This window comes from Piliocolobus tephrosceles, chromosome X (genome assembly GCF_002776525.5).
Source record: "Piliocolobus tephrosceles isolate RC106 chromosome X, ASM277652v3, whole genome shotgun sequence".
NCBI classification, from domain to species: Eukaryota; Metazoa; Chordata; class Mammalia; order Primates; family Cercopithecidae; genus Piliocolobus; species Piliocolobus tephrosceles.
Genome location: NC_045455.1, coordinates 4909899 through 4932347, shown reverse-complemented (window position 1 = coordinate 4932347; position 22449 = coordinate 4909899). Strand labels below are relative to the sequence as shown.

At 36.5% G+C, this 22449-nt stretch overlaps 1 protein-coding gene across 2 annotated transcripts in view; it reads left to right on the top strand.

Moving 5' to 3' along the window:
- Positions 1–22449, top strand: part of MYO16 (myosin XVI) — a 626143-nt gene that overhangs the window by 378182 nt on the left and 225512 nt on the right. For both annotated transcript variants that reach the window (XM_023217640.2, XM_023217641.2), the window contains exon 21: positions 19524–19596. In XM_023217640.2, the coding sequence (XP_023073408.1) occupies positions 19524–19596 (73 nt within the window). The remainder of the gene's footprint in view (positions 1–19523; positions 19597–22449) is intronic.

Here is a 22449-nt window from a genome sequence, read left to right as displayed (position 1 = left end):
CTTTTTGGGTATCCAAGGATTTCAAATATAAGAGAATATTTCTTGCTGATCACATTAAGTGATAGAGTTTTCTATGATTTCGTATGTCTCTGATTGATACAATCAGGTAGCACTTAATATACCTATGAAACTTTATAGTGTATCTCAGCCTCTTCTAGGTCAAAGTCTAATGTGGGAATTCAGCGAATGCCATAAACACACACACACAAACACGCACACACACATAAATACAGTTTTCCACATAACTTCTGGGAATTCATTGTTCCTCCTCCCCCAGAAAACCATATAATTGGGTTATAATAATTTCTTAGTTTATTGATTAGAAAATTAATACATTCTGGATGAATATCCTCAATGTTGTTCAGAGTCTCCTTATAGTTCTTGAGGATTTTTAAGGTTAAGTCTTTTGTATAATGATTTTGTTGTTGTGTTTTTGTAAATTGAAGAATTCTGTTTTTTATATTTTAGGTAAAATTTGTGATTTTTAAAGATATATTCTGAGATACCTCCTAATAGATGGCTAACATAATTTTTAAAACAGTAAAATGACACTAAGCATGTTAAGCCTATTTTGTAAGATAATTTTTAGTGGATTCGATTTTCAGCTCTAAGAGACTGTTTCTCAAGGATCTTGGTCATTAGGGACAGTAAACCAGAGCTTTGCTTATAAAATGTTCTCTGAGCCTGAAGATGGAGCTGAGGAAGGAACATCTTTCAGCTGCACTGTAAGCAAGCTATGAAAATACTTTTTGGATTACAGTTTACGTCTATACTGTTTGTATAGATCACTTATGAAGACTGCCTAGCATCTCATGACTGTTTTCAAATTTCATCTCGTAGGTTTATTCATGCATTTATTTATTTGCTTTTTATGCAGGGTGGGTTGCCATTACTTCTGCAGAAAAATTTACCCGTCTTTACTGTAGAATCCTTGGTGTGCTTGCTAAGTACAGTAGCAGTTGGAGATATATCAATATGCTTTAAGCTTTGGGATACTATTTTTTTTTTTATTAAAAAGGTCACTATTGTAGTCTTCAGGGGTTCACCATTTTCTCATGTTTTGCTGGATGCGTAGGCCCCCAAATCTATAGAGCCCCAAGTGTGTATGCTTGGGGCTCTATAGGTAAATGCTTGTGATTATTTTATTCTCAAATTGTTCAACAAAGAGGTTTTTTATTTAAAAAAAAAAAAAGGTAAAATTTATGACTTTTTAAAAGGACTGGAATGTAGCCATACGAGCACTTAATTGTTCTTACAAAGCATAAATAGTATTTTGCAAGTAATTGAGGTCAACTGGGCAAGTTAAATCTTTGAGTTAAAACTTTGAAAATTAATCTCTTTCAAGGGAGGCAGCCGTCGGGAGCATCTCAGGTATGATGAGGGAATTTTCCATTTTGGAAAATCTCACAAGGGCATAAACACCTCGTTTCCCCAGCCCTGCTTCTTATAGACACGCCTCCTTTGCTTTAGATGAAGGCTTGCCATTATTCCCTCTACCGGAAGCCTAAGGTGGAGAGTGCACCCTCCTTTTTTGAGGCAGGTGGTTGGGAAATATTTTAATGAAAATAAGCAACATGATTTTTTAGAATGTATATGCCTTCCACCCTCCATGTGAAATGGAACTTGTATAATAAGCATCACCTAACTTCACATTTAAGTGTTTTCTGCCCTTTGGGACTATCCATGTCATTAACTAGATAATCTATAGTACTTGTTAGTAGTATGGAGTGAGGTGGGATCAGAGGCTATTCATTATAAAGCAGAGACATATTAAAAGTAAGTATTTTTTTGTCAACCCACATACAATTTGCCCTTAACATTCCAGGAATCATGGTGAGAGAGAATATGCAATGTTTCTCAGTGTTCTGAGCATGAAATAAATTTAAAAACTTAATCTAAATGGTGGACTAGATGGTAGAAAAGCAGAGTAATAAGAAAACGTCTAGAAACTGCAGAGTAATAAGAAAACTTCCAGAAATTACCTATTTTCACTTTTTGATAATAATATTGGAAATTAATGTTCCCAGGAAAACATCTGACTATATGACATATTTAACACCTCATAAGTGAAGTTTTATCTCTCTCTCTTTCTCTATGATGTGATCTATATTTTATCAATTGCTATTAAACCTTTGGAAAAGGACAGGAGATATAATCTCATTTAACAGGACAAAAACTGGGAAAAAATTGAAACTTGCTTCTGAAGCGAGGATTGAACACAGATAAATGAATCTGATTAAAACCAAATGTGTTTTTGTGTATGTTTCTACTTTTTCCCTGATATCAATCATTTTATTGAAATGCTTATCAAGATTCAAACTCGTTGGTGATCATTACAAATCAGAAGGATATGTGTAAGAAAGATAAGAATCCCAAAATCTAGACAATCCATTTATTAGTAATTGAATGTTGGTATAAAATATATTTTATTCATTACTTTATCAGTTATAAGGAAAGTACTTAATTCATAATAAATGAATTTATGTTTGTAATTTTCAAATTCATTATAAAATAACACTTCCTGTGCATTTGTGAGAAAATAAAAATAGACTTTTCCAGACTTTTCTTTGTCTATTTCATGCGTAAAAGCCTCTTTTATTATGTTGTCTTTTTGGGAAAAATTCAGTAGTCAAGCAGAGTACAAAAGGAATCCAGGCAAGCCACCCATTTACCTACTACCTTGAATTAATACTATTAACATTTTTCAACTTTTGCCTCAGATTTTCGTTATCATAAAAGACGTAGACGAGCACCACTAACAGCCAAGGTCCCTTTTTGTTTTCCTATATGATACATTTTTCTCTCTCCCTCCCCAGAGACAATAGTATCAAATACATGTAATCTTCCACATTTTATTTTCTCTAGACATTGTATTTTCATAACAAATATATAACATTGTGAGTAATTAAGAATTACAGAAATGCTATCCTACAGTATATTTTATTCTGTACATCCTTTGCTAACTTCATATGGTTTTTGGAATTTAACTATATTGATACCTCGAGACCTAGTTTATTCTTTTTAACTGCTGCGCTACCTGTGGATGAAGAAATCTCAGTATACTCATCTATTTCACTGTCGATGGATACTGAAGTCTCTTTTCATTTTTTTCTCAGTTGCAAGCAGTGCTGTATCCTCATACTTGTCTCTTGAGATATATGTTTAGAATTTTCCCCGAGGTGTATATTTAGTGGCAGAATTGCAAGGAGAGCGATTATTTGCATTTTCTTGATTGCAAGCGAAGTCGACATCTTCTGGCAAAGCAAGTTGTGCCCTGCACCCTGGCGCATGCCCACGGATGTTCCCTGGGCTCTATGCAATCATATACCATGCTCCAGCTTTAGGCCTTATCGTAGACATTCTGTTCCTACCACAAGGTCATCTTACATTTTTTTAAAAAAACCTTTAGATTTTCAGCACAGCAAGAAAATTATTGTGTATGTAAGGAGTTGATAAAGTTTTTATTTTTAGTTAAATATTCGATGATCCCTTCCCTGTTTATTAGCAATGTTTCTTTTTAATCTATATTTTTAATCTATTTTACTAAAACCGTATCAATGATATATTGCTTTAATTACTTCTCGTAAGTTCTATTTTTCTTATGTGTTTTGGTTATTTTGGGGTCTTTATTTTCACATATTAATTTTATAATCAGTTTGACTCTATCCATAAAATAATTCTTCTGGGATGTTGACTAGAAATTAATTTATAGATTAATATGGGAAAAATTACACTATTTAGGCTATTGATTTTTTTCTTCCACAAATATATTTCAACATTTATTATTGCATTCCTTAAATAATATTTGATTTTTTCTGTCAGTTTTATGCACACCTTTATTTTATTTCTTTTTCTATGAATTTTTTGTGTGTGAGGCTATAATGAGTTCTATTCTATTATGTATTAATTTATTGGAATACTGAACCTTGAGTTTCTTATGTTGATCTTATATGTAGAAATCCTGCCGACTTTTCTTATTAGTTGTAATAAATTTCCTGTGAAATGACTTACTACTTTCTTATGTAAATGATCATAATTATCTTTTTTTCTTCATGTATCTTACCTCTTCTTATTTTATCACATTGGCTAGCACTGCCAATACTTGTGGAAAATTTGTGATGATAATGGATCTTATTGTTTAGTTTCCAAAATAATGGCAACTGAATACTTGCCATTAAGTACTACATTTGTAAATAACCTCTGCCTAGTGTTTTCAATCATGGATGGATACAAATATTTTCTAATGGTTTTCTTTATTTATTAGGAAGATCATAGCAATTTCCTTCTTTTCTTTGTTCATGTTATAAATTGCATTGATGTTTATTTTTTGACATTGAATCATTCTTCATTTATACTGCAAACCCTGTTTGCTCATGATATACTAGATTCTACTTTCTAGTCTTTATTTGTGTTTGCATTTATTTTCATTAGTGAGATGAGATTCTTTTGTTTTTCTTCTTATGCCATCTTTTGCTATCAAATGTACATGAAAAAGTAGGTTAGTTAGCTTTCTCTTTTCTTTCTCTCTCTGTTTTTTCTCTCTAAAACACTTTGTACTGAATGAAGATCATATACTCCTTTAATGTCTGGTGAAATCTCCCTAAAATCTTCTGAGCATTTGAAAGGAGAGTTGTCTTTTGGGTACTGATTATTTTACAATGTATATTATAGTTTCAGATTATTTTCTTTCTTTTTTGAGTCACATGTATTTTCTGGAATTTTGTCTGCTTTGATACTTTTTAATTTATTCACCAGCTAAATCATAACTAGCTTTGTTTAGTAATCTTTTAATCTCTATTTCAACTGTAGTTTGACATTTACATTCCTGATACTGTTTGATTATGCATTGTCCCCAACATCATTGATAATTCTTGCTCAAGAATCTGCGTCTACGAATTATTTTCAAGAATCATATTTTTGTTTTGTTGTCATTTTCACTTTTATGTTATTTTGTTTAATTAATTTCTAAAGTTTCAAAAATATATTTTCTGTAGTTTTATTATATCATTCTTTTTCCTTTCTTTAAATTTTGACTTTTTGGGTGATTTTTTTTTTCCTGAATTCATGAGCTGAATATTTATTTCATAGTTTCCAATGAATTTTTTTTTTACCCTGAGTCTTTAAAGTATCATCTCCTAAATACCTCTTAGTGTATCCCAGAAGTTTTATCTGTAGTGCTGCCTTTGTTGTTTAGTTCTAAATATTTTGTCTTTATGTTCTTTCAGAGATAAAATAACAATAGTTTGTCAGAAAAATAACTTTAACACACCATGTTTTTCCCTTCTTCATCCAAACTGGGGATGTGTATTTTTTTTTTTTTAACCATTAAATAATAAGATTTCTTTGATTCTTATGAATATAGTATGAGTGACTTCTATTTCTGTGTAGACTTATTTAAATCACGTTGCTTATTACCATGACAACCCAAACTATACAATTTAGCAAATATCTGAGACAAACCTGCTTTCTAAATAATCCCCCTTCTGCTCCATTTCCTTACCAAAATACCCATATGTATAATGATTTCCTAAAGAGCTAAAAACCTTTTCTCTGCAAGTGTGCATTTGTTTTTGCATTACTTTGTGAGACCATTTTTATTTTCAAATAGAAGAATCTAGAGGAATAGAAAAGTATTGGGGTTTTACCAAAGTATCGTACATATTATAATACTTAAAAATAATTTTAAATTATCAGATAAGAAGTGCAACATAATGGTTAAAAATTTATCACTCATTATTTTTAGAAAAGTATGCTGTAGACAAAATAGTGGTTAAATTTAAATATTAATCATGATATCTATGATCAATTGCTTCAAGAATAGTGCAGCTTATTGACCCAATAAAGAACTATGTATTTTGTGTTAAGTACATGTGTTCAGGAGATGGAGAGGAAAATAGATTTATCAGATCTAGGAGAATATGTCATTTTTAATATTAAAGAGTAGTTTTTTTTTCCTTTCTGTTGATGACTAATAGGTTATTTACAAATATTGAGAGCCACATAGTTTTAATAACAAAATGTATATGAAATACAATGATTTAAAAGGCCAATAAAATCCTTTTAGTGTTTTGTTTTGCTAGCTCTTTCTTGAGCCAAGAGTGCAGAGGCTAAAGCTTGTATATTTTATATAAAGGAAAAAATTCATTGCACTGTTAGCTATTCCTGCTCTCTCGTTTCATTTCTAACTGGGGAAATGCATTTGGCCTCTTTTCAACCCCTGATAACTGTCCTGCTCAATAGAGTTAGCCGAATCTTTGTTTATTATGCTCTCTGCGCCTGTCATTTGAGCATAGTGGCAGTTCTGCCAGAATAAATAACACTGCAGTGCCGTACAGAAAGGAGAGCAGAATGTCCCTTTTTGGCTCTCCGTGACCCTGTCTGTCCCCGAAAAAAACATCGGGAAGGAAATGTCACTACCACTAGTTAAATATCGTTTGCCTTTTTTGAATGTAATTTTCTAATTAAGGAGGATGTGCTTTGCAACTAAAGGACATTTTCAGTTTTTGTCAGTCTCAAACTTTGAACTATTCTCTCTTCACATACTGTCTAGTGGAAAATACATTTTCCAAGCCTGCCGTCTTTATGTGTGCCGGTGTGAGAAGTTGTGAAGGTACGATTATTGTGGTTATTATTTTTTGAATATTACCTGTAATGAGACAGGCTTAGAGCTGCTGATTATTACAGTTTACATTGACTTTGGCTATGAGGTTGGCATTCTTGTCTCCCTTTTACAGATAAAGAAACTGGAACTCAGAGAGGTTAAGTAAATGGCCTAAGTCACACAGCCAGGAAATGGTGGGCTGGCACACCGTGGTATGCGAGACTTACAAGCCTGAGTTTTTGCAAAAATGCCTCCCACGTTGATGACCATCAAAACAGTGAGAAAAAAGATTAGTTTTAAAGGTTAAATGTTTTGTAAATAACCCTTTAAAATATATGTAATTTCTTTATTTCAAATGAAATTATTATGAGAGTTAAATCTATGTGAATATGGACATGGCTCCACAGGCGAGGCTGTCCTCTATTCCTTTCTATCTGGATCTCCAGAATGCAGCACAGTGCTTTCCCAATCAAGGTGCTCCATATGTATTTATTGAAATGATGAATGAACTAATGCAATAATTAAAGCCTAGCTTAAAGGCCATTATCAAGAGAAGTGTCATGTGGTACGCTGCAAAAAAGTGATCCCAGTTTTTATTAGTCTCTGCATCCATGCCCTGTACAATATACGTTTGATGCTTCTCTTGTAAGAGGTTAATTCTTTTTCCTTTCCCTTTGAATTCGAGCTGGCCTTGTGACTTGCTTTAGCTAACAGAATGCAGCAGAAAGGATGGTGTGCCAACTCCGAAGCCTTGCATGATTCTGCTCCCTCTGATCCCTGTCACTGCCATGTGAGTAAGGCCAGGCTGGCCTGCTGGAAGATGAGACAGACAGTCCTGTTGCTCCAGCCTTCAGCCGGCCAATTGTGGGGCCGGTGGGTTAGGTCATCCTGCACCTGCTAATGTCTGCCAGGCGGCCCAAGGTGACACACACGATTGTGAATAATAATAACTACTTACTGTTTTGAGTTTTGTGGTGCTTGGTTATCTAGAAACATCGCCTTGCTACAAGTCTCTAATTCAATGTTCATAGCTGTTACTTGGAATCACACGTTTTTTGTATGTACATTTGAAGGTCATTACTGAAAAGACAGCTCTCCATTTTATGAGTGATTTGGGAGATTCTGAGATTATCTACCTTCCCGGTGTTTTCAAACTCTTTGGTCTGTCATCTTCTGGGCCATTAAAATCCCAAACCTTCAGGTAATGAAGACAGTTGATTTTTAGTACTTGTAGTAGATTGCAGAAAGATCCAGAAGTGCTTTGTAAAACACTTAGTAGCCAGAAGGCCCCTGGAGGAAATGAAATAAGGAGATGGAGATAGAAGGATACAAAGTAGCAAATATGTAGGATGACCAAGTAAAATGACTAATATAGGACGTGAGGACTATGGTTAATACCAGTGTGTTGTATTCAGGACTTTTGCTCAGTGAGTAGAATATACCTGCTTTTGCCATGAGGTAGGGGAGTGAATAACTGTGTGTGGTGATGGACATGTTAATTAGTTCCACTCTAATAACCGTTTACTATATATGTGTATCTCATAGCATCACATTGTCTACTTTAACATATACAATACAATTTATTTTTTAAAGAACCAAAATATAAAAATAAAAAAGGAGCGTTTGGGCTGGAAGATAATTAAGGGAGAAAAGGAACTCTATTAATAAAAGCATGATAAGTTAAAAAAAAAAAAAAGTGAACAGCTCTTTTTACTGTAGCCCTTAGCTACAGGGTTGAAATGGTATGCAGCGTGTAAATTTTGTCTACGTGCATATACAGTAGTTTTATCTCTTAACTGGGTTTTAATTTTTTAAAGGGTAATAGGAAGCAAAAGATCTGGATTCCTATTCTGAGCCTGCTACTTAACATTAATGAAATCTTTAGTTAAACATTTATGTCTTGTGAATCTTAATTTTCTTCATCCGTAAAATTGTGATAATCACATCCCATCTGCCTACAGATGGAAGTTTAGCCTACATCTCTCTTTGGCTTGTTTTTGATCTTAAGACCTATGAGTCTATAATTCCTAGTTAGGATAAGTTTGAAATTGTCAGTAACACCCAAATATCCTATGCTCTTAAAATACATTTTGGATACATCAGACCAATCCATACATTATAGCACTCCAAGACACAGTCAATTTTCTGATTGGGATGGCTAAAATTGGAATGATTTAGTGCCACACTGTCTTTCATTTTTAATTAAAAAAAAAAAAAAAAACCTTTTCAATTGATATCCATCTCCCAACTGCCAGTAATATTTGAACTTTTTATTGATAATATGCATGCGCTCTAAGGCCAAAGACTAAATCAAAACAAGAAAGGTAGATTGTAATTCTCTAATTGGTCTGAAGTACAAAATAAATATACCATGCAGAGTAAAATCAAAATTATATTTCTGGAAACAAATCCCATCTGTACCATTGATTTCATCTCTCTAGTCTTCTCTTTCTCTCTCCTGTCTTCCTCCTTCTCTCTCACCAATGCATTTCTCCATCTGAATCTCACGTGAGAACTGTGGGAGGAAGAAAGTGACTGGCCCCAGAACAGTGTTTCCCAGAGAACATTCTGTGAGATATTCATTCAAGATTTCTATGAAACAAATTTTAAAATTCAAGAAAGGGAGTGCCTCTGGTCCAAAAGAGAGTTGTACATTCTCTTGAAACAGCACACAGTCCAATGGACTGAAAAGCTTTGAACGTAAGATAAAGAGTAGCCAGGTTTAGTTGGCCATAGAACCCAGGACACACTTGAAAAACTCTTCAGTAGCCTATTTAAAAATATTTAGGAGCATTGGAGCCCAAAACACTGTGTGCCTTAGGACACTGCTGCTTTCTGCCAGCGGAAGCAGGCAAGCAGTTCAATGTTACTAAAAGTGAAGATGACCTCTCCCAGCTTGTTGCTCTCCAAATAGACTGAACGCTGCCTGAGGATAGGTTCCATGTCTTCCATTCTCAATTGTTAAGACTGAAGGGCACGGTGAGGCTTTACGATACTTTCTAATTGACAGGTTGAAATTGTGAGGAAGTGCCCATAGGCTTCTCTTTCCATTTGCAAAACAGTTATGTTGAGTCCTCCCTCACCTCTCATTAGTAAAAGTTGACCCAACTACCGATAGCACTCTCAGTATACTGATTTAACATCAAGAAAAGACAAAATAGAATTAATCAGCCAGGAAAGGTTTTCACCCCTGAGAAGAGCGTTGTTTTGTGAATGCTTCTAAACTATTCACAGAGCTCAATAAGCCACCCTGAAGGCTCAGCTAGCAGCTGTACAAAGTCTTCACTCTGCTCTATCACAAAACTTTCTTTCTGCAGATGCATTCTCACTACTTTATACCATAAGGAATGACCTCTGAATTGGCCTTCCCCAACCCAAATGATGCTAAAAATGCATCAAATTCCATGGATCCCGAGGTCTTAGGAGAATTGGTAGGGCCACTGTTAATGGGTGAATTTTGAAGGCTGCAAATCAGAAGATCACTCTTACAAATCCTCAAACTCATGACCTGGATTAGCTTGCCTCTCCCAGGGCATCTACTGTAACAAGTCCAAGTCCCGGAGAAGCACTAGAACTCCGTGGAGAGCCTGGATTCCTGCTTTTCCTGCAGTCACCATCCATATACATTTGCCATGGCTGGCTGGCTTTTGCAGGGAAGCATGTGCCTGCTAGAACTCGTTCACTCATTCACACGGGGGATTCAGACATAGGGAAAACGCTCTTTTCGATGGTTGGTAATCATACGTTTTCACTGACAATCACAGAAATCTTCCACCCCACCTATCCGGATTACTCCTGCTAGGATCCCAACTTTGTCTCTCTCTTCCTGAATTGCTGGCCTATAAACCAGACCCATGTACTTGGATTTTGTGCTTTTTGAGTTTCCTTATAATATTCCTGAGCACTCCTTGACAGACCTTGGTCATATCCTCTGACTCACCGTCTTCTCTGTGACCCTCAGGTTTGTCAAAAAACAAAACATAAACTTCAGATACACCTCAGGGCTCAGTCTCCTTTCAAGCCTATCCGTATGTCGATGTGCGTGGATCCTTTTGTGGCATGAGATCTCTCAAATATCACTGGGCTAACCTGATTCCAAGTCCTGAATCCTGATGCTGAACTTTGTCCCACAGTTATCTACAAACAGACACAGACAGAAAGGAAAGGAGAAATCTCTTCTTGATATAATACTGACATTAATATTTCCTTGAAAAGACAAATAAGCTACAGAATTCCTGCATCTTCATGTAAGTTTTCATTTTGACTTCACCATTTTACTAAAGGTAGTCCAAATACGATGATACAGACTCATTTTTTTCAACGAATATAGATATAACCACTCTCTGTGATTGTATGGGGTGCAGAATAATACAGTGGGTCACTGACTTTGAGATAGCAAGTACAAACCACACGTAGCGGACAGCTGAGTTGACTTCATGTGCTGCTGTTGCTTGGGTTTTTAAAAGCTTTTATTCATGCTGTGCTGCTTTAGTTGATGTACATGGTCAGGAAATCTATCCCTCCTTGACAACATACCTCAGCAACAAGCAGCCTCCCTCTAGTTTGTCTCGCTGACTCACATCCACATGATTGCTTGAACACAAGAAACTATCATTTTTGTTGGAGGGAGTAAAGTCATTATCCTGAAGATACCCCCAAGAAGTGGATCTCCACTTTGACAGAGCAATGTGTAGCTGAAGAGGGCGTCAGTGGACATAGGAAGGAGACCAGATATAACTCTTAACCATCAGTGAAAACACTAGTGGGAGAAATACCGTGGTCAGTGTATTTAACTTCATGAAGAATGTACTTTCAGTTCTTCCTTAAGTTCTGGGTCACTCAAACATCTTGCTGGTAATTTGCTTCCCTGCTGATAATCTTTCTACTAATAAATGATGCTTGAGCCTCTTGTAGTAGCCAGAGCCAACCATAATAATTTCACTGTTACAACATCACGTTTGATTTGGCAGTGCCAAAATAAATCTGCATTTAAGTGCTCCTCATTTAACAAATATTTACCTAATAATCTCTATCACAGTGCATAGTTGTGATCCAAGTGTGCATAAATTTTGTTTGTTTTTTACTGTTTTACTGAGATATGTATTAGTCTGTTTTCACTCTGCCAATAAAGACATACTCGAGACTGGGTAATTTATAAAGAAAAGGAGGTTTAATGGACTCACAGTGCCACATGGCTAGGGAGGTCTCACAATCGTGGTGGGAGGTGAAGGAGGAGCAGAGGCACGTCTTACATGGGGGCAGGCAAGAGAGCACGTGCAAAAGGAACTGCCCTTTGTAGAACCATCAGATCTCATGAGACTTATTCACTATCATGAGATTGTCATGAGAAAAACCTGTCCCCATGATTCAGTCACCTCCCAAGGAGTCCCTCCCATGACACATGGGGATAATGGGAGCTACAATTCAAGATAAGATTTGGGTGGGAGCACAGCCAAACCATATCAAGGTAGAACATAGCTAAAGTGCATGTTATGTGTACGGTTCAGTCTATTTTTACACATGTAACATAACATGTAATCTCCATAAAGACTAAGATGTAGTCCGGACATGGTGGCTCATGCCTGTTATCCCAACACTTTGGGAGGCCGAGGCGGGCAGATCACGAGGTCAGGAGTTTGACACTAGCCCGACCAACATAGTGAAACCCTGTCTCCACTTAAAAAAAAAAAAAAAAAATCAGCCAGGCATGACGGTGCGTGCCTGTAGTCCCAGCTGCTAGGGAGCCTGAGGCAAGAGAATTGCTTGAACACAGGAGGCAGAGGTTGCAGTGAGCTAAAATTGTGCCACTGCACTCCAGCCTGGGCCGCAGAACAAGACTCCATCTCAAAAAAAAAAAAAAAAGACGTAGAATCAACCCAGCACTCCAGAGGGCTCCTCCATACACTTTTCAAATGTCTGTCTCTTTTTGCTCAGTGTTTCCTGTGTGAGGCGCACATCTGAAATTGAGTATAGTGGTAATTCATTCTTATTGTATTCCTGTATAATATTATTTTGTAAAAAGATGTCCGGACATACCTTTGCATATGATTCGGTTATGTATTTTACTATTGATGGACACTTGTGTTGTTTCCAGTTTTGATCATTAGAAATAAAGCAGCCCCAGCCGGGTGCGGTGGCTCACACATGTAATCCCAGCACTTTGGGAGGCCAAGGCAGGTGCATTTCTTGAGGCCAGGAGTTCAAGACCAGCCTGGCCAATATGGCAAAACCCCGACTCTTGTAAAAATGTAAAAAGCTGGCTGCGATGGCACGCACCTGTAATCCCAGCTACTTGGGAGGCTGAGGCAGGAGACTCGCTTGAATCTGGGACACAGAGGTTGCAGTGAGCCGAGATTGTGCCACTGCTCTCCAGCCTGGGTGACAGAGGAAGACTGCTTCAAAAATACAAAACAAAACAGAAACAAAACAGCCTGAACATTCTTGTGCATATGCTAGGGTGAGCATACATACTTGTTCTCCAGGCTACAAGCCCACAAGTGGAATTCTGGGTCACTCAGGAGTCATGTGTTCAGCTTTGGTAGATGAAGTCAAAGCATTTTCCAAAGTTCAGCTTCAAGCTACCAGCAGCCATGTATGCGGGTTCCTGATGCTCCACATCCCATAAGTACAGTTTTGTTTCTGGCTCTTTTTTGGACACAAACTACTTTGTGGTAACTAGTTATCCGTGTTTCTATCTGTGCTTCATAACCATGCTTTTTCACGATTACAGAACACCTGTGGACTACTGGTGTCTTACTTAGTCTACTATTATTCTGAAATGAGAGTTGTTTGAGAGTAGAGATATGAGTCAACATAAATACTATTTATTGTTTTTGAAAAGTAATTAAATTGTGTTGTAGGTTGACTTGATTCTTGTTTCTAAAGACGCTTTTTGTAACAAAACAGACATATATGTCATTGTTATAAATGCAGCATATAATACATAAAAACACAAATTTATTAAGATACTAAGTATTTGGCTGGACACGGTGGCTCATGCCTGCAATCCCAGCACTTTTGGAGGCCAAGGCAGGTGGATCACCTGAGGTCAGGACCCGCCTGACCAACATGGAGAAACCGTCTCTACTAAAAATACAAAATTAGCCGGGCATGGTGGCGCATGCCTGTAATCCCAGCTACTCAGGAGGCTGAGGCAGGAGAATCACTTGAATCCAGGAAGCGGAGGTTGTGATGAGCTAAGATAATGCCATTGCGCTCCAGCCTGGGCAACAAAAGCGAAACTGCATCTCAAAAAAAAAAAAAAAGAAAGAAAAAGAAAAAAGATACTTCGTGCTTTAAAGTATAAGTGTGGCTTTTATTACTATGCAGGATATAAGTGATCTGTTACTATGTATATTCTTATCACTACTACAGTTATTGATGAACTGCTCACTTTCTTATCCCAAGTGCAGGCAGTGCCCTTCCTGTTTCTAAGGAGAGCAGAATTAGACTCGGGTGTAAGACCAGCAATTGGAAATAGTTTTCTGCAGTGCTTCATAGACCTTACAGGCACAGGCCCCACAGCTAAATGGCCAATTTCAAATGCTTGGTCTCTCTAATACTCATCTGTGTTTCGGGGCAGCTTACTTCACCATTCTGTATCTCAGTATCTGCTAGGATTAAATGAGGAGAGGCATTTTTAAATGCTCTTAACAGTGCTTCGTGCACAGGACTCCAATGTTCACCTGCATCCCACATTTTCTCGAAGTCTAGTTACGGCCATATTCCTTGCAAGGGGTCCACAGTTCTGTACTTCCTAACATATATTTCTGTGGGGAAAGGTGCAGGGAATGACTGTGTCTAGGAAGATGCTAGTTTGTACCTACCATAAAGGATAGAAAGGCCAGAGGGCCTCTGTTTACTCCCAGCTTCTAGCTCAACTGTCAGAATTGCAAAGGCTTTCCATAATTTCTGGCATGGTTGCAGAAAGTGAGAAGTCTCAGGTACTTTCTTCAAAGAATAAAAGAGAGGAACCCCCAAAAGTATGCAGTCCTAGAGTCCTACTTCTTCCCCCCAAGTTTCTCTCACAGACTGAAAAATACCCTGAGAGGTTGAAATAAGGTAAGATTTAAGCAGGGTTCACCTCCACAGCGAGGCATCATGCCAACTAAGGAAAGCAAAACTTATTGTAAATGAATAAATCAGCATATTGACAGTGCAGTTGATGAATGCTCGGTGTCTCCAGGGACTTTCCAGCACTAGCCTCTATGTACGTGCAGCTGATCCCAAGGGCAGTAGGTCTGGACAAGATTGCTCATGTCTGGAATGTGTTTATATTTAATTCTTGCCCCATCTGGGGTCCTACTGGTCTAAGTCAGTCTAAGGGTTTTTGTGCCAAGTAGGGTTAAGCTACTTCCTAAACTGACTACTTGGATAACTCTTTAGGGAATCTCCTTGCCTGAGGATAATTGAGGACAAAAGCAGCTTTGTACACACCATCAGATTGCTCTGCTCAGATGAAGTGAGTTTGCCCGTGTTCTAAGATAAACATTCTGTTTAATTCAGTCCTTTCTCCACCCTATACCTATCTACATGAAAGGTAGAATGAAAACCAGACTGATGTCTTGGCGTTTAATATTTTGTCTGATGTAAAGGGTGTTGCATTTTACTAATATGTCAATGCAAGCTGACAGTTTTGTTAACTATCAGGAAAGCTCTCAGGAGAATTCTAAGGCAGAATTTGAACTGAAACAGATCATCTAATTCATATGTTAATTTTGCCTATAGGATTGAGTCTTGGCTGGATCACATGAGCTCTCTGCTCCCCCTTGTCAGAAATTGAATGTTAAGTTAAATGCCTGTGGAATAGGAGTCAAATAGCAATAAGGGAAAGACAGTCATACGGCCTGCTATGTAGTGTGGGCGTTTTGCTGGCTAAAAGTTTTTATTACTATCCTGCCAAGGTTGCTATTGCAGTAATAGATGCATATTTCAGTCATAAATGATGAAATAAATTATTTTAAATGAACATGTTATGCGTCTCAGTAATTGCAGAAGTAGTCCTTCAAATGCTTTAAACTTGCATTTAATTTTTCTCTCTTTTTTTAAAAACCAAGTATGTTTGGAGTTGGTATCTGTGAAATGTGAAAAAAAAAATCATTTAAGAGGAATACCCTTCCAATCAAATGTATGCCACTCTAAATTACTAATTAATCATTCACTTTCCCCAATGTGAACCCATCCGGTAATGATGTTGCCCACCCACACATGCCACAGTGGCCAGATTTCTCTTCTCTGTGTGTGGATGCAATTTGCCAATCTTGTAAGGGAGGCAGGTATGTATGAAGCGACATGGTGTCCCTGGTATCTGTTGCTCTTTTCCCTAAATTCTATCAAAACAATATGCCATGATCATAGGTCTCTTCTGCCAAGGTCAACTGGGAAGCAAGGAGGGTAATCAAACCTGAGAGCCTGACATAGGGCCCCTGATGTCAGTGGACAGAGGCATCCGTGCTTGGGACCAGCACCCGGCCTTCAGGGGAGAGGCCCCAGTGCTTTTTCTCCTGACTCCTTAAGTTGTCCCTGCCTTGGCAGCATCTCTTATCACAGGCAAAACCAGACACTTTTCTCCTACCGCGACGGGCCTGTAGTTTCCCCTCTCTGCCCTTAGGGATATTGGCGTCACTTTTCTCTACAAAATTAGAAAATGCCCAAATATATTTTTAAAATAACGTTAAAGATAAATATTCTTATAATACTCAGTATAGAACATTTAGGAAATTAAGAAATCACCTCCAGGTCTACCAGCTTATTACATGTACTGTTAACATAGACTTTATTTTTCCTGTGTCTTATGTTTCTTTTTTAACATAGTTCAAATTATACTTTAAGTATACTAAAGGTGTATACATTTTGTTTCTGGCTTTTGTTTTGGGATTAATGTTGTTCATGAACATTTCCTGTGTTTTCATGTTACCTTTATATACACATCAATGAAATATTTGCTGGTTATAAAAATAGATGTTTCAATATAGAAACCTTAGAAAATTGAGAATAGTTAAAAGAAGTAAACAAAGCAATGTCTCCATTTCCTTTTTCAAGGCTCACTCTATTTCTTTCCAGGCCTTCTGGATATATAATTGGGGTTATTACTTATACAGAATTTATATATTGCTTTCTTAATTTATCATAGGGTCCATGCTATTTAATTAATTGTGTTTTCAGTGTGGGATATAAATAAATATTTCTTCTTGTAGTTGTAGTAATTAAGATAACAATGAACATCCTTTTATAAGTCTTCAAAAGCATTTCTGAAAATCTTAGAATAGGTTCCTTTTTTTGTTTTTTTGAGACGGAGTCTTGCTCTGTGGCCCAGGCTGGAGTGCAGTGGCGGGATCTGGGCTCACTGCAAGCTCCGCCTCCCGGGTTCCCACCATTCTCCTGCCTCAGCCTCCCGAATATCTGGGACTACAGGCGCCCGCCACGTCGTCCGGCTAGTTTTTTGTATTTTTAGTAGAGACGGGGTTTCACCGTGTTAGCCAGGATGGTCTCGATCCTGGCTAACTTAAAAAAAAAAAATTTTTTTTAAGTGGTAGCTTTTGGGAAACCCTGTGTAACAGCTATTTGTTTTAGAACTTCATGTCACCTCTAATTCTAGCAATGATCTAGGTGGACAAATTTTACTTGGTCTTCTGTTTGTACACACGATGAAACTCCAGTTCAAAATATTTAAGTAACTTGTCTAAAGTTAACCAACCAAAAAGTATTTAAACCTACCCCAAGACTGAACATCTCCAAAGTCTGACAAACTTTATCACTAAACTGCTTTAAGAAAAATGATGCAGCGCATCACACAGACAACACACACACACACACAGCAAACCACACCCCAACACTACACACCCAGCACACACACACACCAAACCACACCCCGCTACACACCCAACACGCACACACAGACACACACACACCAAACCACACCCCCACACTACACACTCAGCACACACACACACGACCAAAACAAACAAAAAAATCACCCTAAGCCTCAGCAGCATTGTTAGCACTGAACGAACATCATTCCAAACATCTGTTTGTGCATAGAGAGATGTTTCAGTAGATTGAAAAGTACCGACCAAAACGAATGACACAATACATTTTTACATAACATTTACCTCTAACAGAAACAATTTTATTTATATTACTTATCCCGCAAAGGAGTTTAATAGTTGAATAAGTGTTTAATAGTTGAAAAGTGTTCAATAGTTTAAAACACATATTTTGAGTTTTCCCAAAACTGAAATCAGAAAAAACAATCGCATTTGTTTTCTTACACCATTTTAATTTATTGTTCCAGCATTTAATCCATGTAGAGTTTATTTGGACACTGAGTTATAAAGCTATTTTTATTCTTTCTTCTTATAAACTAAGTCAATTAGGAAAATATATTGAATGATTTCTTTTTTTCTCTCCTTGTATTATAGTCTTTAACATGTGAAATTTGTATGAAGGCTTTTAAAAAATTCTCTCCCTCCTAACTATGAAGCTTATATTCTACCACATATAACAACAGATATTACAGGCAGGATATTGTAGAATTATGACTATATTTTTAGAGAAAAAAATGGTCATTGAAGCGATGTATTATAGACCCTCATGGATTAGAATTACGTACTGTATGTGAAAAACAAAATACAGTGCGAAGACTGAGGTGTTTGCCAGTTTGGTTCTGCAGTTTGGAAAAAGCAAGGAAATAGCAGTTTACCAACCAACCAAATAATGGATATTGACCCTGTAAGCACAATAATAATAACAGAACAGTGTACCCACTGGCAGAAAATTAGCACAGCATTTATCCCATTCATACTATACATCAGTGATGTGGAAGAAGTGGGGTACGTGCCCTCCCAGAAATTCCAGAATTATCTCTGGGCTTTCTTGTAAGAAGCAGGCTCATGCCAGCGTCACCCATGCTACCCTTCCCTGCCTTCCCTGTGACCCTCTTCACCTGATCTCCGTTGCTAGAGTGGCGGTCACTGACTTGGGCCTGTCTTACATCTTTCCTTGCTTACCAAATGGGCTCAGATAGCTGAGATTTTTATCATCGATAATTGTAGTAAATTCTGTTTCCAAGAGTGATAGTTCACATTGAATAACAAGATTGATTTACTTAAATTAACCTTCAAAAGTTCTACTTTTTTCATTCTCCTTTTATAAGAATTACTTCTGGAAGAATTTTTAAAGTGACTAAATTTGATCCATCAAAGAACATGTGTGTGACTTAACTGTGTTTTACCTTACATCACACTTGGGTGTGATGAAAAAATTCTGACTTACTGCTTACATAGCCTGAGAAGACACAAGTACAGCTAGTGAGGACCACTTGACATGTAGGTTCAGTTCCTTAAAGGAAAAGAAGTCCAACCTAAGGAGACAGCAACAAGGACTATTTCAGATAAGCAAATATTAAATCATCCACATAGTGGTACATTTTTAATTTAAAATCAAGGTGGTTTTCGGGTTTTTTGGCCTCAAATTCTTGTTTGTTTAAATTTTTAAGTTTAAGGGTGCATGTACAGGTTTGTTACACAGGTAAACTTGCATCATGGGAGTTTGTTGTACAGATTATTAAAAGAAACTATCAACCGAGTAAATAGACAACCTACTGAATGGTAGAAAACTTTTGCAAACTATGCATTGGACAAAGGTCTAATATCCAGCATCTATAAGGAACTTCAACAGATTTACAAGATGATGTGTTTTTATAAATGTGCATGTGTTTGAATCAAAGCATTAAAATAACGCTTTTGGGGGACTAACTTTCAGAGTTTTTTAAATGAGACTCTAAAATAATTATTTCATATTTTTAGTCCAAATTGGCAGCAATGTGCTGAGTGTCTGGATTCTTCTGACCTGAAGAATGAGCAGAGGGTCATGAAGGAGTTTTAAGGATGCCCATTTATCCTGGTGTATTGTTTTCTTTCAGCATGCAGACATTGGATATTGGAATATTGGACATTTTTGGTTTTGAAGAGTTTCAAAAGAATGAATTTGAACAAGTAAGTAGTCTTTCTTTTAAAATTGTGTGAACTTGAATGGCTTTTTAAAACTAAGTTCTGTTTTTAATTCTGTAAAGACAGTGTAACTACTTAACAAGTATGGAATTAAAATAAATAATTTACTCTCATGTTTTAAGATTAGTATCTCTGGTTTATCAATATATTAATCATTTTATGTGATCTTGTAAACAACTGGCGTAGTCACACATTAAAAACAGAATCACTTGTTTTAAAAGACAGTGCAAGATGAAGACCAGAGTTGTGCTAATGGAAATGCTATTTCAACTAGGTCACAGAGAAGGGAGAAAATGGATATTTGAAAGAATGCGAAGGCTTTCAAAAACCTTGGCCAAACATCAGAATGGAAATGCTCTATTATGCTACATGATGTTATTTGTAGATTGATCTCCATGTGACATTCATACATAGGACTATTGGAAAATCATAAAAATACATTAGAGAGGCATGGGTTGTTTTTAATCCATCTATAATTTAGGGCATTTTGAAAGTCTTAAATTATTTAGGCATCTTAATGGCACCGCATGAATAGTTTTATTAAGTATACCTAAAAACTAAGTGTTAATAAAGACAGTAGAAATGCAATTCTCCTCATCAAACAGAGGGGTAAAGTCAACCTGTAGGAAGGTAAACATGAAAACATAGAAAACCAAGCTCTATTATAGTACAGGAAGAATTACAACTCCGTAGCATTTGGGAGGAATTTTCATAACCATGTAATTTGTTTAGCTTTATTTTCTTAACATGGGTAGTGTGGTGGGATAAACAATTAAATAGAATGTGTTTGAGATGCAAGTCTGTGACTTTTACTAGCGTCGATTTCTTGGCCAAGATGAAGACTCTAGAGTGAACTTTGGTTTTCTTGTTTGTAAAATCAGATTAATAGACTTACAGAGTTCTGAGATTAAACATGATTCAACAGAGGTTCTCGTGTCAGTTACTCTCATACTGTATATGATTAAGAAATGATGGATACCTATCCATCACTGTCGCAAATGGGAACACTTTAAAAACTTAAAAATTGGCCAGTTTTATTTTTAGAAAAGCTCTGTATGTATCATCCTGTGTTTAGATCTTAATTATGCTGACTTACCTAATCCAGGGTGAGTCAGCATGAACCGTGTTCTTTACAAAACTTTACAAAATGTCTAATTTGAACTAGAACTATAGAGGCCATAGATCTCTTCTCCTTTCATAGTTTCCTGTGGATGAATAGAAAAGAAAAGACTTCATGTGTTTATTTTTATTGCTTATTGTGAGAAAAGTAGTGACGAACATAAGGAAGAAAGCAGTTAAGTGTGACCAGTAGAATATATGACAATATATGTGGGTCTGCAGGGTGCTTATGAAGGTGCATCTCTCATCTCAAGGGTTTGAAGCTGTCTGGCATCAGTAGAGATTCCTTAGGTTATTATCTTAGAAAACAGGCAAGCTTTCATGTCTGCAATGAGATTCCCTGCTTTATCCATCTCCTGGTAAGCGACATGTAGAAATTACAGATGACCTCTGAAGTCTACTAGGGACTTGCCATACAAGCTGCAGCTCCACACCCAGGTATAATTATCAGTAGAGAGTGCTAACGACGAATATGTGCAAAACATTTAAGTTGTTTTCTTACTGAAACATATTTATTTTACTACAATTATGTAAATCCCTTATTAGAACTTCTTTTGCTAAATATTTCTATGATTTATTTTGAAATACATTTACAGCCTGAGATTTCTGTATAATAGGAATGGCATTTTTTTTCACATCTAAAGAATCAGTCTCTATTAAATGCCAAAAGCTACCTTTGGGCGTTTATGTGTAAAAATCTCAAGAACAATTCTGGGACTTAAATTTTGAAAAAAAAATTGAAATACACACACACATATATGTGTGCGTGTGTGTGTATGTGTGTGTATATATATATATATATATATATATATATATATATATATATAATTTTTAACCGGTTTGCTTTGCTATTGTGTACAAAAGCAAGTAGGAGTCATTTAGAAGAATAAAATTATTTACATTGTGATGAGTGCAAATCTCATCTTATGATAAGTACAAATCTCATCTTTTGACAAGTGCAAATTTGCATGTAATTTTTTTTAAGACCATTGGTTTGAGCGATACGTTTTAAATTTCTGTGTTGCTAACAGAAGCCGGACTTTCTTGTCTTTTATTCCACTACAAACTTGCAACAAAACGATTAACAAATCAATGCTGTATTCAGAATCAAACCTAGAAGAATATTAGTGCTTTAATAATATGTATTTTATTCTGTTTTGAGCTGATCGACCCATCCATCAGCTCTTCACTTGAATGTCAACTCCTGCAGAGTTGAAATTGTGTCTGTGCTTTGTATAGAATAGAAGTTCAACGAGCATGTTTTCAATTGAAGTTTAAAGAAGAATAAACTCATAAGAAAAAAGTCTTCATAGTGGATTTCATAGTGGTTCTTCTTTTTCAGGAATAAATGTGTGTATTTCTCGACAAGTGTTCCTCCACAGGAAGCTTGACGGTTGTTTAGAGTAGGGACACATTTGAGGAGATATTAAGAAACACTCCAAAACTTCAGCATTTCCAACCTCAGTCTCCTCTAATAGCTCCAAAAGATTAAATGGACTCTCATCTAAAAGATGAGATACTTCAGCTAATAGGAAATTCTAATCCCATTTTCTCTGACTTCATCTTAGTCAATTCAGGCAGCCATAACAAAATACCTTAGAGGAGGTCATTGATAAACAGCAGAAATTTATTGCTCACAGTTCTGGAGGCTAGGAAATGTAAGATCAAGACGCCGGTGGACTTGGTGTCTGGTGAGGGCTCTCTGCTTCGTAGATGCTG